An 18,919-nucleotide genomic window follows, 5' to 3' on the forward strand; every position below is an offset into this window, starting at 1 on the left:
CGTACGTCATTAACTCAAAACACGAACTTATGATATGCACGGTGTTAATTGCTGTATTATTTTGAAGTGCTATTTCCTATCAAAAGCAACAAGTGACCAGCAGGGGAATGGACAAATCCACCCCCCCCCCTCACACAAATTAAAGAGGTCAAACGTAAATGGGGCACATGCAGTTTCAAAACCAAACTGTGACTTCTTAAAATAATTGAATTTTATGATATATTCCAATATGATTAAGACAATGTAATATTTTACACACTTTTTACCCTTCCATTTTCATCTTTTTTCCGGGCGGTGGAATTTTGGTGGGGGATACCGAAGCCCTCCAAACTGTTCCTCGTGTTGACCTGTAGCAAAGGTCTCTTAAAGATCATTGGCAAACCTTATAAAACCCTGCACCCTGGTCAAGCTGTTGAATCATCTCTTTAAAGGTCAAGTCCACCTCAGAAAAATGTTGATTTAAATCAATAGAGAAAAATCAGACGAGCACAATGCTGAAAATTTCATCAAAATCGGATGTAAAATAAAAGATTATTACATTTCAATGTTTCGCTTATTTATTCGAAATGGTTATATGAACGAGCCAGTTACTTCCAAATGAGAGAGTCGATGATGTCACTCACTCACTATTTCTTTTGTTTTTTATTGTTTGAATTATACATATATTTCAATTTTTACGAATTTGACGATTAGGACCTCCTTGCCTGAAGCACAAAATGTTAAAATAATGAAATTTTACATTTTCAGGGAGGAGTAAAGCTTCATTTCACATGACAATGACGAGAAAATCAAAATATTTCATATTTCATATAATAAAATACAAAAGAAATAGTGAGTGAGTGATGTCATCAGTTCCTCATTTGCATACCGACCGAGATGTGCATATAACTGTTTTGTGAAATCAAACGAAACTTTAAAATGTCATTACTTACTTATTTTACATCCGATTTTGATGAAATTTTCAGTGTTATGCTTCTTGAATTTTTCTCTTTTTATTCAAATCAAGTTTTTGTTGGGGTGGACTTGTCCTTTAAGGAGTCGCAACTGTATGATCACTATGCCGTGCAGATGGGCCTTAGGGGCATGGTTCCGGGCCAACAGGTTTCCACGATCAAGATAAAGAGAGAGAGAAGAAAGGAAACTAAGCTAAAAAGAAAAAAAAAGTTTTATTGTGGTCTAAATAACATATCAGTCTCTAGCGAAAAAATAGATTAATCTAAATCAAAATTTCTTACTCGCTTCCCTCTCGAATCTTTTTAATAGAAATTTCGCCCCACACGGCAATTGTTACCCCCTCTAATTTGGTGCCCATTAGTCCACTGCCTATAAGTTTGATAGGCCTATATACAGTGCGTATCAAAAAAAGTTTACACTTAGAAAAGATCCTGTAAAATTATGTATTTGTAATATCCTGACGATTTTTCCACATTTTACCATTGGTACAGATCCATTTAAGCAAATGACGATATAACTGTCGAAAAATATTTCCGCTTGAGTGAGCACCACTTACTTTTGAAAAGTTGGTGAAAAATGATTCGCGCAGAACTTTGAAATAGTTATGCGAATAAAAGTAGACCTTAATCATGAAGAACACGTGGAATTCAGCTAGTAAAATTGATTTGAAGATATCTTTTACCTTTTTAAACTTGTTTCCTTGCACAAAACACTTCGAAGAGTGCATTGCGCCCCACCCCACTCCCCCACACACTGAGGCCATCGCGACGATATTTGCTTTACACTGAGCTGTGATTTACATGAAATGGCTTAGGCTTGATTTTCATTTTGTTAATCATTGTCAAGCTTAGGAAAAGTGTGGAGAAACAAGTATTAAATGAAAAATGAAATGTAAACCAACTATAAATGATAAAAACTTAGTGAAACATGCTGGAGATGTATGATATAAACTTTTGTACAGATTCAGTTATGTCCTCAGATCCAGCTGGCGCAAAGAGGGTAAAGGTTGTGCTTACTATGTGTTGAAATTTCAATTTGGGCGGCAAAATTGTTACAAAATGCTTAAATGTATCCGTTTGATTTCAATTGGCTAAAAGTGCTAGGGAAATTTATGAGAAATGCTTCGCAGGGTAAGTTTGATTTCGCCCTTTCCCCTTGACACAGCGTGAAAACAAGCATTTTTGCGCAAACGGGTTTCTGCGAGCATTACAAAAATGGACAGTGCTCACTCAAGTGTAACATTCTATCAAAACTTTTACTTTCATTGGATAGATGAGACCCAAACCTATAATTATATGTGAAAAAATTACCCACATTTTGTATATTCTTTACTTCCCAGGGCTTTTTCAAAGTGTAAACTTTTTTTGATACGCACTGTATAGGCCTATATATATATGCACCATATATGGTGCCAGTGTGGCGAGAGTCCCATCCCCTCCCCACTCTAAATTTTATAAATCCTTCTACGGCGCAAAATTTTCTTTTCCTGCCTTAACACCCCCCCCCCTCCTCCCAAAAATTTGAGCATATATAGGGGTTTCTTTTATTTTAAAAAAATAACAACATGGTGAATATTTCAAGGCTTTGCTTCCAATAGTCCTACATAGTTGGTTTAAAATGACATAATATTATACAAGATCAGGCGCGTACGCAAGGGGGGGTTCGGGGGTTCAAACCCCCCTTTTCGTTTCCTTTTTTTTTTTTTTTTGCTTGTCTCCCCAGAGGTCGGTCTGGTCAAGGAGTTATCGGGCAAGCGCCTGATAACTCCTTGGTCTGGTTACGGACAGTTCCCCTACCCAATAATGTATATGACAGCAATAATGAACAGAATCTCATGTTTCCGACGAAAAACACAGAAAAAAATTTCCGCTCGCTTCGCTCGCTCCATTTTATTATATCTTTTATTTCCGCATGTCGCCGACATGATCACGGTATCGCCATTAACAAGGCCATACATGATTATCATGATGTATACTTATGAATACAAGTGAACCAAGACAAAGACATACGTTTTCTTACAAAATATGTTTTACCAATATGAAAACCAAAATGACGGAAAACGCTAAAATGTCGGTTAGCTCGCTCGTAATAATTTATGAAATTCCATAAGTATCTAGTCTCCTGTTCAAGGCCGTATTATGAGTGTTACGAATAGAAGGACATGTAGCATCGACTAATACTTGATTTACTAACAAACTATTGACAAGAAATGTATGTTTTGACGGGAAAACGCGAAAATTTCGGCTCGCTCACTCCGCTCGCTCGTAATCCTTTATGAAATTTCTTAAGTTTCTAGTCTCTTGATCAAGGCCATATCATGAGACTTACGAGCAGAAGGACATGTATCATCAACTAATATGTAATCATTACCAACAAGCTATTGAGAAGAATTGTATGTTTTGACGGAAAAACGCAAACATTTCGGATCGCTCGTAATTATTCATGACATTTCTCAAGTTTCTAGTGTTCTGATCAAGGCCATATCCAGGCGCGTAGCCAGGGGGGGGGCGCCCCCCCCCCAAAAAAAAAAAAGTCCCCAAAAAGAAAAAAAAAGAAGGGAAAAAAGGAGAGGAGAAAAGGAAAAGGGAAGGAAGGAAAGGGAAGAAAGGTAGCTTTGTGTTTTTTCTATTTATTCTTTATTTTTTTCTCAAAAGAGAAACTCCTTCACTCTTCTTGCTTTAAATTCATATATGAATTTTGCTTCCGCGCTGCGCGCGGTTAAATGACAATATTGAAGTTCTCCATTGTTCCCCCACCTTTTCTCTAACCCTGTTTTTCCACCTCAGCTATGTGCTTCTTGCCAGTTAAAGTTAAAATTGTATATATTAGGGCATGAATTTGAGTAAGGTTAGGCCGAAGTAAATGTATGAAGTTATCTTTTTTTTTCAATTGATCGCGCAACTTCTGGTCTGGTCGGCTCCGAGCGGGTAAAATCTTTATATCAGTTTCTGCCGTCACCTCCATAAAGTCAGCTTCTCCCGCTTTTCAGCTCATTACTATAAACAACCATAATTTGGGGGCAAACAGGTTCCTAATTTAAAAAGAGGAAGGTATGGAATTCGTGTCGTATTAAATAAAAAAGTACAATATTTTTTTTATCAAATTGTATTAAACTTCATGTCATTTCCCTGTATACATTCATCTCCTGTCCTGTTTTGCGCCCTCAGTTTGAAATTTTGAATGACACTTAAGTTTCTTTATATTCAAAATGAAGCGCTTCAGGATAAGTCAAAAAAAAAATAATCATCCTTTATTATATAGATAGATAATTTCAATAAATCACAGAAGTTTCAACTTTATGCGCACTATTTTCCTTGTAATGAAGTTCAATAATCTTAGAAAATCAATTGAATTAGAGACGATTGGGTATTAGAGATATCTACATTTGATGAAACGTCCGCCCTTTGAAATTTCAGAGTTTCATTGCTCATCGCGGGGAGGAATATCTTTCTCTACCAATCTTCTCCTCTGTTTTGCGAGTTAAAAATATGCACTGATGCTAAATTGTTTGTAATCAAATCTGATCTTTCCAAAGAAAGTTTCAATATATCTTTGAGAATACCCTTTTCTCGGGACCCTTTTTATGGCAAGAAAAATTGATAAATCACTTTAGCTTCCGCGCTTCGCGCGGAGTTATTATCATTTTAATTTCCTCCATTGTATACCTCTTTTGTGCGTTTACAATCACTTTTGAAAACAAGGTTCAAAATCGCAATATAGTCAACCGAATTGGAGGTACTAGAGACAAGAGAAACGGCTCCTTTTCATTTTAATTTATGAAACACTAAAAGCTTGGCGCGGGAGGGGGAAACTCCCCCTCCCTGCACCCACCCCCTAGGGAGCGCGCGAAGTGTTGGCACGCTTCGCGTGCATTTACCGCCCCCTCCAAAATGAAATCCTGGCTACGAGGATGGCCATATCATGAGTGCTACGATCCGAAGGACATGTAGCATCGACTATGATACCAACAAACTATTGACAAAAAGGTTATGTTTTCAACGCAAAAACGAGAAAATTTCTGCTCGCTCGCGGGTCATGACCGCACTGTTACATACCCATCCCCACTTAAATGTTATTGTCTTATTTGCAGCGCTGAAAAAAAAAAAAAAAAATCATCACCTCCCCCCCCCCGCTCATCACCTTTTAGAGACTGGGCGGGAGATTAAAAAAAAATCAGCTCGAACCCCCCCCCCCTTTCAAAAATTCTGCGTACGCGCCTGTACAAGATAATGCTAATACTCAAGAGAAGATCACCGAGTGTGGCTAATTGCCGAAGCATGCAGGCTTTTTGAAAAATATTTGCCCTGCACTTGATCCAATACATCACACTTTAATACCACTCTTCCATCTGACACTGAATAAAAAGAGGATGAGTAATTTGCAGATAATTAACTGATACTGTACTGTCAGCAGATTATTTGCAACCTCTCAAAATCCTGAATTATTATCTGTATTCATTTGACACAATACAAATATGAAAGGTTCTTTGTATCATTTTTTTTTCATTATTATTAAACCAATGCTAACATGCAGAGTGGTTAATACAAATGTAAATAAAACGTGATTTTTTTCTTTTCCGGGTCTCGAGCCTTTTTTTTCAAAACGATACAATGTTTTGCCTCATCACTTGATCTTGCAAACAGTGGTTTTAGTAGATAATTGTCTTGGTTAATCCGAAAGGAAGAAATTGTGCTTTATTAGAAGAAAAAAGATAGATAAAGTATGTAGGCCCTAAAATACTAGTTGGCAGTGGCGTAACTACGGGGGAGGCATGGGGGCACGCCCCCCCCCCCCAAAAAAAAAAAAAAAACGGGAAAAGGAGAAAAAAGGGAGAAAAGAAGAAAAACATAGCGGGCCGGGAAAGAAGAAATTATTATGTTATGTTATATTACATAAGAATGTTTTTTTCATAACTTTATGAAACATAATTTGCTCAGGGCCTATGTCGTCATTGTTCCTGGTGGTCGCATAGTCTGATGAACGAGATATATGATCCTGTTGTACTAACATCCGGTTTTCAAATCAATATACACCAAATATATTTCCTCGCACTTCGAGTTATTATTGCTTTATGTAGTGACATATACTTCTTTTTCATGACTACTTAAGGTGATTGCCTCCATTTTAAAGTCTTAAAATGCCCCTTTTCTAATCTGAATATCAAAAATTTTCAGCTCGCGCTTCGCGCTCGCATTATTCGGTTAGTGAAATATGTATGGTCTTAGTGAATTCCTCTAAACAAGCCTTAGAATGCTCCTCTTCAGTTCTGAATTTCCTAACTATTCAGCTCGCGCTTCGCGCTCGCAATATCTGATTAGTGAGATGCGTATGATAATCATGATTATAATTACTTCAAAAAGTGCTTCGTGTGTTTAGTATGTAATTCTAACAAAATCAGCAGGCGCTTGGCACTCGCATTAGAGGACTATGGTGAGATATATACACTTTTAATGGATTCTTTTAAAAAATAGTCCTTAAAATATCCCTGTTTGGGGTCAATATATACAATGCATTTACTGATGATCCACCAATGGGTAACAATGTGTGTATTTCAACTTTGTCAGACGTGTATCAATCAGGTATGATTATATTTACGTCTGGACTGACCTTTAACGTCACCATCCGAAAGACGTGATCAGGGCTAGAACCTCTGCATCAATTTGTAACTTCCCCACATCTTGGATTGACAGGCGCACGCCACAACGCCCAGTCATAATGGGTAACATCGGGTTGTTATATATCGAATTAAAGAGCTCTGAAATCACGTGAACTTCATTCAACTTAATCCGACGTAAAATAAACATATATATATATATATATATATATATATATATATACATATATATATTAATCAATATACAAGTAAGGCGACATTGCCCTGGAAAGCAGGGGTGCCGGGGGCCGTTCTTTTTCCAAACCAGCACCCCTTCTCCAAAAATTGCTCAAAGGCCTGCAGCATTCGCGTACAGTAGGCGGGTTCCGGGGTCGTTTTGGCTCTTATTAAATTGATCCATTAACACTTAGGAAAATAACCCGGGGGGGGGGGCACTCACATTGACGAGTGGATATAATACGCGACCAAAAATCACGTTTAAAGGATGTCTTTTTCAAGATAGGTCACGTTACGTCGTAACGTAATAAGGGTGTCAAAAACACTAAAATAATGAAAAAAAGGGGGACCTATTTTCGATAGGATCAAATTTGCGAGGGCTTAAAAATTAAGACTATATAAAATGTTGAAAAAGAATGCACTTTTTGCCCCTAAGAGCTCAACACTACGTGTTTAGAGTAAGATTTTGCGCGAGATGTGGGAGGTGGGGCTGTACTATAAACCCAATCAGGTAAAGGTAAAATCGACGACCGACGACAGTGACATAATACTAAAAATATCGTTGTATTTGTTTAGGGGGTTCGACATTCAGGAAATACTTGCCAAGAGTATATTTTGTTTCCAATACTTGTTAAGGGTATGGTTATGCACGCCAATACTTGTTAAGGGGGTGCATTTTCAGAATATGGAAAATATGTGTTTAGGGTGCTTTTCGAGACGCCATGGTCGCGCATGGTATCCACTTGTCAATGGAAGTGCCGCCCCCCCCCCCCCGGGGGGGAAATAAATGATAAAAAGAGACATAAATGAATGAAAAGGAGGGGGACGGATGAAAGTCATGAATATGATAATGAAGTTACACAAAGATAGAATTAATTCCGAATTTATTCCCAGAATTTATCATCTTGCAACCCCTTAATGAGTTTCGCCTATGGAAGTATAGTCTTTCCACTCGACAAAAAAAAAAGCTCTCCTCAATCCCCGAATTTGGTTTGTTGTCATTTGGCGCCCTCATGCGTCTAAATCTGAACATGTCAATCATTTTTTGTGAGCGAAACTTGATCGAAAGTGATCCAAAATGTCAGTGGGATCTTCCTCAGAAGTTCACCGGCGAACCATGCGGAAAACAAGCATGATTCGGCAAAGTATAACTCCCTTGGATCTCCTCATGTCCATGGGATTTCCAAAACATCGAGTGTAAGTATCTCCTGTCTTTTTTGTTGTATTTTATATTTCCTTATATAATGTGTGGACACGGGATGAAACGTCCACTGGGCGGATCGCTCTTATCTCCGACCCCGTTTCGGCGGGGTTCGCAAACCCGGAAGTACCGCTCGCGTTCTCTATCCCGCTGAGCTGAGCTGAGTAATGCGAACATTATTTCCATACAGACGAATTTTATCGGCATTATCGTGATCCAAGTCCCCGGTGACTCGGATCCACGGACAATTTTTCACAACGTAAAACATGTCCTACCTGTTTCTACCAACCTCCATCGTAGGTGTGTGGTGTATGACTTGTCTCTTTTCAGTCTCCACCAAAGATCGTAGAGCGCCGCGTACGCGAGCTCTACAATCTTTGGTCTATCTTCACTTTATTGGCGTTATGAATTAGATCGATTCGAGTTGCATCTATATACTTCTTTTCAATCTCTATTGCTTTAGTTAGTAAATTAGTACTTTTCATATAAATAAATCATGATTATATTCATCTTTTTATGTTTCCCACACTATGAAATTTGCTTTATTTCGTTTACATTTTTACTAAATAAATCGGCCCCAAGTATATCCCTCGAACAGTCTCAATTGCTATATTTCGTTGATTCCTAATTTACTAAATAAATCAGGATTGAATCATCTTTTCAATCTCCATTGCTTTATTTCGTAAATTAGTACTTTTCATATACATAAATCAAGATTATATTCATCTTCTTATGTTTCCCACACTATGAAATTTGCTTTATTTCGTTTACATTTTTACTAAATAAATCGGCCCCGAGTATATCCCTCTTCTGCAGACATTGCTTTATTTCGTTTATCCCTAATTTACTAAATAAATCAAAATTGCATCTACTTCTTTTCAGTATATATAGGCTTTATTTCGTCGTACTTTTTAATTATGCTATGAATAAATCTCATGATATGTTTGTCATGATTATGCTTTATTTCGTCTATCACGTTTTTACTAAATAAATCAAAATGCATATCTCTTTCTTAACTGTCTCCATTGCTTTATTTCGTAAGGTACGTAAAATAATATAATTACTCCTCGTGATTCAAGTCCCCCTTCATCCGAATTAAACCACTGTGTTACTTGTTTCCTATTTTCGATGATGAATTATTAAGATCAATAGAATTGAATTAAAACAGTATACTACTCCTCGTGATCCAAGTCCCCTCTCCTAAAAATACAAAACGGCAATTAACCCGTTGATATTCATCTACCCCTCATTTCCCTCCTCTTCAAAACCACTCTGCCACTTTTAGACAGTTTCCTAGAGATGATTAATAAATATTTTCGATAATAAGAATCATTAAAATCAATGAAAATCACATTAAAGACACTATTTAACTGTCTAAAAAGTTTGAATTAAAACAGTATATACTACTCGTGATCCAAGTCCCCTCTCCTAAAAATACAAAACGGCAATTAACCCGTTGATATTCATCTACCCCTCATTTCCCTCCTCTTCAAAACCACTCTGCCACTTTTAGACAGTTTCCTAGAGATGAGTAATAAATATTTTCAATAATAAGAATCATGAAAATCAATGAAAATCACATTAAGACACTATTTAACTGTCTAAAGAAGTTTGAATTAAAACAGTATATACTACTCCTCGTGATCCAAGTCCCCTCTCCTAAAAATACAAAACGGCAATTAACCCGTTGATATTCATCTACCCCTCATTTCCCTCCTCTTCAAAACCACTCTGCCACTTTTAGACAGTTTCCTAGAGATGATTAATAAATATTTTCGATAATAAGAATCATTAAAATCAATGAAAATCACATTAAAAACACTATTTAACTGTCTAAATACTCCTCGTGATCCGAGTCCCCTTCCCGTGTTAAGTTCGTCCAATTTCCCATAGGAGGGGACTTGGATAACGAGAAGTACTATTACTCGTGATCCAAGTCCCCTCTCCTAAAAATACAAAACGGCAATTAACCCGTTGATATTCATCTACCCCTCATTTCCCTCCTCTTCAAAACCACTCTGCCACTTTTAGACAGTTTAATAGACATGATAAATGAATATTTTCGATAAAAAGAATCATTAAAATCAATGAAAATCACATTAAAAACACTATTTAACTGTCTAAATACTCCTCGTGATCCGAGTCCCCTTCCCGTGTTAAGTTCGTTCAATTTCCCATAGGAGGGGACTTGGATAACGAGGAGTACTATTACTCGTGATCCAAGTCCCCTCTCCTAAAAATACAAAACGGCAATTAACCCGTTGATATTCATCTACCCCTCATTTCCCTCCTCTTCAAAACCACTCTGCCACTTTTAGACAGTTTAATAGACATGATTAATGAATATTTTCGATAAAAAGAATCATTAAAATCAATGAAAATCACATTAAAGACACTATTTAACTGTCTAAAAAGTTTGAATTAAAACAGTATATACTACTCCTCGTGATCCAAGTCCCCTCTCCTAAAAATACAAAACGGCAATTAACCCGTTGATATTCATCTACCCCTCATTTCCCTCCTCTTCAAAACCACTCTGCCACTTTTAGACAGTTTAATAGACATGATAAATGAATATTTTCGATAAAAAGAATCATTAAAATCAATGAAAATCACATTAAAAACACTATTTAACTGTCTAAATACTCCTCGTGATCCGAGTCCCCTTCCCGTGTTAAGTTCGTTCAATTTCCCATAGGAGGGGACTTGGATAACGAGGAGTACTATTACTCGTGATCCAAGTCCCCTCTCCTAAAAATACAAAACGGCAATTAACCCGTTGATATTCATCTACCCCTCATTTCCCTCCTCTTCAAAACCACTCTGCCACTTTTAGACAGTTTAATAGACATGATTAATGAATATTTTCGATAATAAGAATCATTAAAATCAATGAAAATCACATTAAAAACACTATTTAACTGTCTAAATACTCCTCGTGATCCGAGTCCCCTTCCCGTGTTAAGTTCGTCCAATTTCCCATAGGAGGGGACTTGGATAACGAGAAGTACTATTACTCGTGATCCAAGTCCCCTCTCCTAAAAATACAAAACGGCAATTAACCCGTTGATATTCATCTACCCCTCATTTCCCTCCTCTTCAAAACCACTCTGCCACTTTAGACAGTTTAATAGACATGATTAATTAATATTTTCGATAATAAGAATCATTAAAATCAATGAAAATCACATTAAAAACACTATTTAACTGTCTAAATACTCCTCGTGATCCGAGTCCCTTTCCCGTGTTAAGTTCGTCCAATTTCCCATAGGAGGGGACTTGGATAACGAGAAGTACTATTACTCGTGATCCAAGTCCCCTCTCCTAAAAATACAAAACGGCAATTAACCCGTTGATATTCATCTACCCCTCATTTCCCTCCTCTTCAAAACCACTCTGCCACTTTTAGACAGTTTAATAGACATGGTTAATGAATATTTTCGATAATACGAATCATTAAAATCAATGAAAATCACATTAAAAACACTATTTAACTGTCTAAATACTCCTCGTGATCGGAGTCCCCTTCCCGTGTTGAGTTCGTCTAATTTCCCATAGGAGGGGACTTGGATAACGAGGATTAGTATTAGTCGTTATCCAAGTCCCCTCCTATGGGAGATTGGACGAACTTGACACGGGAAGGGGACTCGGATCACGAGGAGTATTTAGACAGTTAAATAGTGTTTTTGTGTGATTAATTTTGTCTTATTAATTGTTTTGATCATTGCTTCATCAACTAGGAAGAATATACCGCCACAGGAGAGAAAAGAAAAAGACTATTTTTGTCGTTTGAAAAAGTGTCCGAGTCAGTTGTTTTTGTGTCAATGGGAAAACGTGTGGTGGAAGGAAGTCCCCGCTCAGTGAGAAGCTTCGCACAGTTTCGCATCGCGAACAATGAATTTCTTTTGAAAATCTTCCAACCGTGGATTCTATTGAAAGATTGCTGATATTTGAGGTGTGTCTCAAGTTTGTCCCCAGTGACTTGGATGACGATAAGGCCATTTTATCAAGTAATTCGAGTGTCCTTTGGCTTTGGATTTAGTCATATATACATATTCATATGCCTATTCGAGTTTTATTTTGTGCCATAAAATTTTGCTCTTGTCATGTCACATCTGAATCATATTGTTTCAGTTTTGTACTTTGTTAAATTTGTTAAAATCTTCAGTCTTTTTAGTTTTTCATTTTTGGTACATGTACTTAAAAAAAATAATCACATATTTTCCTTATCATTTTTTTCTTTGACTTCTGTGCTTGTCAGGACTTATTTTGTTCCTTTTGCTCAAATTTCTCCACCCCCATTTTCCAAGATCCAACTTTTCCTTGAAATAATGTTTATAAAATTTTGTGTCAAATGTGAAAGAGAACCAACTTCAGTTTTTGTAAAAAAAATAATTTCAATGGTTTATTGAAAAGATTTATCTGATTACTACACAATCATGTAAAATTTTTCATGTTTTGGTAAGCTTGCAGCCTAGGAAGCGAAAGCTTATCAAGCTTATCAAAACACGGTGCATTTTTGTGATTGTGTAAATGAAGACTGTTTTCTTATCGTAACGATGGTGTTCAAGGCATCCTTTAAACTTTATTTGCTTTCATGTAGAAGTTGTACAGTGATGCAGTGCTGTTAATGTCACTGTATTCGTATTTGTCATAATGTACATGTTAGATATTATTAAAGGTCAAGTCCACCCCAGAAAAAATGTTGATATGAACCAATATAATAAATTTTAAAAAGCATATCGCTCACGATTTATCAAAATCAGACCTGACATTTAAAATGTAACTTAAATTTTCACAAATTAGTTCTATGCAAATGAGAGATGATGCCCCCACTATTTCTTTAAAGTTTTGTTTTTAATTGAATTGTACTATATTTAAAGTTTTTACAGATCTCGCTATAATGACAAGAACTTCAATGAACCTCAGAATGTTAAAACTGATCCAGATGTTAAGGAAGGAATTAAACTTTGCTTCACATGACACTGATACATATTTCAATACAAAAGAAATGCATGTAGTGAGTTGGTGATGTCATCAGTCCCCTGCATACTGTCCAGGATGTGAAAATAATAACTCTTACACTGTACAGTATGTGAAATTAAGCAAAGCTGTATAAATGATTGTGATTCACCCAGTTGTAGATATACATGTAGTGTGAAACTTTTATTAAACCCAAGAGGGGTGCAGCTGAGTGGGTTTAGACTAGTTTCCATAGTTACTGCATGCGTACTAATCCTATCGATGGGGGGGGGGTGGGCACATGGCATATTTACTGGTTGCATGGCTGGCCATGCGTTGGTAATTAGGCATGATGCCCATTCTACAAAATGTCATATCTTTATTATATGGCATCCAATATTTATGAAATTGTCAATTTTATGCTTGTTTGATTTTTCTCTTTTTTATTTAAATCAACTTTTCTTGGGGGGGGGGGTGTCCTTTAAAGTTGAGTGTCTTTTGATTTGTTACTTGTATATTCTGTACAATTACAATTTACATGTACATGTAGAGTAAAATCCTTTGTCAATATCTCAAGTTTATGTTGCATGTGTTTACAGCTGGGTGTATCAATATTTCCCAAAGTGTTCTAATGATCAAAACATTTATTCATTACATAGACCTGGTCTGTCCACACTGCCATTTTAATTTGCTTCAATTCCACCCTCCCTTGACCTACTTTATTTACGTAGGTCCATGTTCCCTTGAATCCCTGCAAAATTCTGATGTTTTCTATTCTAAGCTGTATGTGGATGAGATGTATGAAAAGTAGCATACTTGCTTGATGATTAAGCTAAATTGCAATAAAGCTTGTTAATGCATTTTTGTCTAATATTTTGTCTTATTCTGCTATGCAGAATGAGTCTATAGGCGCTGCTTTTCCAATGGCAGCAGCGCCGGCGTCAACATCAAATCTTAACCGAAGGTTAAGTTTTTGAAATGACAGCATAACTTATAAAGTATATGGACCTAGTTCATGAAACTTGGACATAAGGTTAATCAAGTATTACTGAACATCCTACCTGAGTTTCAAGTCATATGACCAAGGTCAAAGGTCATTCAGAGTCAATGAACTTTGACCAAGTTGGGGGTATTACCATCATTACTTTGAAAGTTTATGGATCTTATTCATGATCGGTTCATCACGGACGGACATTTGATAGATTTTGAAAGTTTTGAAGGCTTGTAACAAATTAGGAATAAGATTAACAAGGTTCCTTTGTGTTTTATAGTGAAGGGTAGGACAAAGTATGCTGAATGATGAAAAAAGTTTGTTGCCATGGTTACCTACAAACATAGGTATCCACTAAATGTGCCATATCACGGACGGACATGATAGAAATGTGGTTTTTAGAATTTTTGTACATTTTTATTGTTTCTATCTAAACAGCTTTACATGGACCAATAATTGTTAATGCAACTAACACTCGGGTATGTTAGCTTCTATGTTCAGCATATTGAATTCTTAACCAATATCAAACTTCTGAGAGAATTGCAAACATTTTCCATCACGGACGGACATCTCGGACGGACATCACGGACGGACACTATCAAAATACAATGGAAGAACTCTGTAAGAAGTTCTTAATACTTTTTTGGGTAAACAAATGCTATTGTATTGATGATTTGTACATATTTTAATAATATTAAACAGTATTAGTGGCACAATCAAGTTGCTACAACTTCAATCAAGTTGCTGCAACGTGATTTAAGATGTAGCAACTTGATTTCTATGCTAGACCCCGGGGGGGGGGGGGGGGGGGGGCACTTCCATTCAGGAGTGCATACCATGCGCGACCGTGGGGTCTCGAAAAGCACCCTAATAAGTAATTTCCATATTCTGAAAATGCACCCCTTAACAAGTATTGGCGTGTGAAACCCTACCCTGAACAAGTATTGGAAACAAAACGATACTCTTGGCAAATATTCCCTGAAATGAACCCCTAAACAAGTACAGGAATGTTTTATTGTTCCGGGTCCTTCGGTCGTCGGCTTTCAGGTAGTTTGGTTTAGTACGATCCCACCTTCTGCACCTCGCGCAAATCGGACTCTAAACACGAAGTGTTGGGGCAAATAGGACATCCTTTATTAGTAGAGGTGGGCTATAGAGGGTCAATTTTAGGTCACATTTTCAGAACATGCTCATCACACCCTAGTTTGATGACTTTGTGCCTACTGACACCACTTTTGAAAAAAAAATGAAAAAAATGCGTTATCCGGGGTGCCCTGACCGAAAACGTAAAAATCCAAGATGGCCGCCGTTTCGGCTAAAAATAGACATTTTTGGCTGTAACTCGGTCATTTTTTTGTCTACTGTAATAGTTTTGGTATCTAACCCCATGTTTTAGGGGTCAAGGAAATTGAATATAATGATATTTTTGGTGTAAAACCTAACCTTCTACATTAAACTCACATTTTCCCCCATATTTGATATTAAATTTTCCCTCTCCTTCACCCCTACCCCAACCACAATTTTTGTACTTTATTTTCAGTATTTTCTTCAAGTCATGCTAGCTATGATACTACTAATAATAAATTCTAGCTACTAAAAGTTTTTTTTTTAATTTAAACAATACATCGAGAAATATACCAAAAACCTACACATGACTGTGTTGTGCGACACCTGTATGTGGCTAGTGAATTAGGAGTCGGCATGCATGGTAACTGTGGAGCCAGTACTAACACTGTATCTGCTTTGAAGTACCAATTATTTGGTCATCAGACCTCTAGTCAGAGAGAACTATACAGGTCCACTGTGGGTATACATATTTAATTGTAAAATGATATGCCGATTGCCAAGCACAAATGTAATGTTTCTGCTGGAAGATGTATCCCATGAGCCAATTACATTACCCGTACATAGAAGAATCTGCATCGGCAGTACTGTCTGTACATCGCCGTGCTATGGCCATTTCTAGCACTCATGCTGATCTGCCCATTTTTATCTTTGAAGTATCGGTATCTTTCCATGTGCTCGATTTCATATCCCTCACGATGTCAGTTTCGTTCATTATCGTAATCCCATATCACACTGCAGAACTCATTGATGCCCACTTCTTTGTCTTTGTCAGTATTTTCTTCAAGGTTTGAATGGGCAGTTGGCTGTGTGATCCCATTGGATGACTTTAGATTGAATGCATGTCATCCTCAGTAGGCAGTAAGGGGCAGGGAGATTATCAGACTCTCCTCCAGTCAATAGAAGAGTCAAGTTCACCTTCATTTTTGTTTCACATACGGTAGTTGGTTGACCTAATACAAGTGTTGGCGCACCAAGTAATCTAGATGGGATGTGTGTCTGGGATATGACAGCTCTGCATGTAACATTCAGCTTGGTTGAATCCTGGGTATCCTGGCATTCCTGAAGCTCATCAACGTTTGTTAATGGACCTCCCCATTTTTTGCATTTCTGTAACAGCCTATGCACATACATGTACCTGGTACTCAACTGCTTGTTGTGCTTGGGCCACATTCTGCTGAAGATTTTCCTGCGAGAGGATGTTTTGCTCTTCCACCCATTTCTGCTCACTCTTACCCAACATTTTTGCAATGTTATATGGGTCGCTTTTTCCAGTTTACTACACCAGCCTTGTTCAAGGTCATATCATCTCAAATACCCTTGGCAGTGAAGTTTCTATTAGAAGCAGCAGCGGAAAGCTTTGCTAGTTTGTCAAACTTTGACAGATCCTGCTCACACTGTAAATTGTTTGAAGGTAGATTGGTGAGATCTTCTGGTGTGGGTTTCTAGAGTTCAGTTGCTCTAGATTCTGCAAAACCTGTTTCTGCCATTTGCTTAAATCCATACCCCTCTCCTCTCCGAATAGCCAAATCTTTGGCAGCTTGCTGACACATTTGCTGCAAATACATGCCTACAAGCCTTACAAGGTCTCAGGTTTTTCCACTTGGAAAGAGTATGGTACCTTGTATGAAGACAGCGTGTCTGTCTTGTTATTCAGCAGATCATCATGAAGACGTGGGAGGATGGTCACTAGATCATTCTGTGAGCTGACTTCCACCATGTTAGGAGTGCAGGGTTATGCAGTATGTGAACCAGGCTAATACTATCATGACTAAATCACACTCAGGTACACTACAGATGGCAGGCTTGAACAAGTAGGTTGTTGGATTTGATGTTCTGCAATGTCGCCTCATACTCTGGGATGTGATATAGAATGACTGCAGCAGTGTATCCCATCTGAGCAAATTGGTGTTCATTGAAGAGGCTGTGCTTCTTTGTTTTCCCTGCAGATGCAACCTCACTCTCGAAGGTCTCCCACATGGATGACTTGTGTCTGTCCTAACTATACTTGTTTTGTCAGTGCCTGTAATGCTGCTACAACTGACCACACTCTTCTTGAGGAAGGATTTCAGGGTCGGCATGTATGGCATAGTATGCAATTAACTTTTCACAAAGCCCTAACTTGACTTCATGCTGAACAAGGGTAGAGATAATATTGCCTGCATCAAATATATGTGTGGCTCACATACAACACATATTAAGTGTGTAGAGGGATGTGCTGACTGTTAAGAGATGCTGCTATTTGATGTTTGTAGTAATGAGGAGATCGAGTGGTAATAGTGATACATTACATGCGGTGATAAAGGGAGCAGTGCTGGAACTATTGTGCATAGGCCTACTTTAATACAAAGTGGATGACATTTGGGATAATGGGCATGAGACAAGAAGAAAAAAAAAGAAGAAAGCTTAAACTGTTGATTGTGATGCACACGTCATCTGTAGGAATTAATACTGTAAGAATTCGCATTTTGGAGGAAATAAGTAGAAATTTGATTAAATACTGATATAACATGAATTTTAACACTAATATATTAAAAGGAATACCATAAATGAGTTCAGTGACCCCTAAAACATAGGTTTAGACACCAAAACTAGGCTAAAAGATGAAAAAATGACCGAGTTATGGCCAAAAACATGTTTTTTTAGGCAATCCGGCGGCCATCTTGGATTTTCAGGTTTTTCGGCCAGGGCACCCTGGTTTTCACATTTTTTTCATTTTTTTTTCTGATTATGGTGTCAGTGTGCACTAATTCATCAAACTAAGGTGTGATGAGCATGATCTGAAAATGTCACCCTCTATAGCCCACCTCTATTATAAAACATTTTAATTTTGTTTCATCATCCCCGCAAATTCGACCCTATAGGCCCTACACGTAATTTCCTAGTGAAATAGATACCCTGTTTTCATTATTTTTGTGTTTTTGACACCCTTATCCCGTTACGTACGTAACGTGCCCTATCGTGAAAATCCTTTTTACTTGTTTTTTGGTTGCGCATGGTATCCACTCGTCAATGTAAGTGGCCCCCCTGGGTGCTAGACGCACAGTATAATCTACATGTAGACATACGATTGCTCTAAACACAGTTCTTGTCAAAATCGAATGTAAAGAATATTGTCTTTTTAAATTGTAGAATACTAGTAGGTTCAAAATCCACAGCTAGTTGATTAATGATCATGTTGATTCAAGTATTTTTTTTCCAAGAGCAAAGATGTTTTTTTAAGGTCCAAAAACTGAATTGAAAAGATCAACAGGTTGCTGATCCTTATGCTTGTTTGTTGGATCAACAAATCCATCTTTTGCACATATCAAAGCGGAGACACCCCATAACATCAACAGCCCTCATGTATTTAGGCCCTGACCGAATCCAAAATTGAACTTGATATTCCAATCCAAAGCTTATTAAAACTTCTAAACACTGCAGTGCAAGCTTTATGCATTTTCACAGTTTACCAGATAAGCGATTTGCTTGAAATTAGCTCCAAAATGGACTTCGAAAATAGGTATTCATGTAATTTTCACAAACCTCAAGACTGTGATGTCATGTTCTCTTAGAAGCATTGTGAAGCCATAGGTTTGTACATGGAAAAATTGATTTTTCTGCTTATCAGATTATGCATTGCATTCTACTTCTTCTC

At 37.3% G+C, this 18,919-nt stretch overlaps 1 protein-coding gene across 1 annotated transcript in view; it reads left to right on the forward strand.

Annotated features, from left to right (window-relative positions):
- Window positions 1-7,821: 7,821 nt before the first annotated feature.
- The window catches only part of LOC121420306 (ubiquitin-associated and SH3 domain-containing protein B-like), a 33,108-nt gene continuing 22,010 nt past the window's right edge, over window positions 7,822-18,919 (forward strand). Inside the window, exon 1 of the mRNA XM_041614884.1 lies at window positions 7,822-7,981. Coding sequence (XP_041470818.1) covers window positions 7,863-7,981 — 119 coding nt within the window. The 5' untranslated portion in view covers window positions 7,822-7,862. The remainder of the gene's footprint in view (window positions 7,982-18,919) is intronic.

This window comes from Lytechinus variegatus, chromosome 8 (assembly GCF_018143015.1).
Source record: "Lytechinus variegatus isolate NC3 chromosome 8, Lvar_3.0, whole genome shotgun sequence".
Taxonomy (NCBI): domain Eukaryota; kingdom Metazoa; phylum Echinodermata; class Echinoidea; order Temnopleuroida; family Toxopneustidae; genus Lytechinus; species Lytechinus variegatus.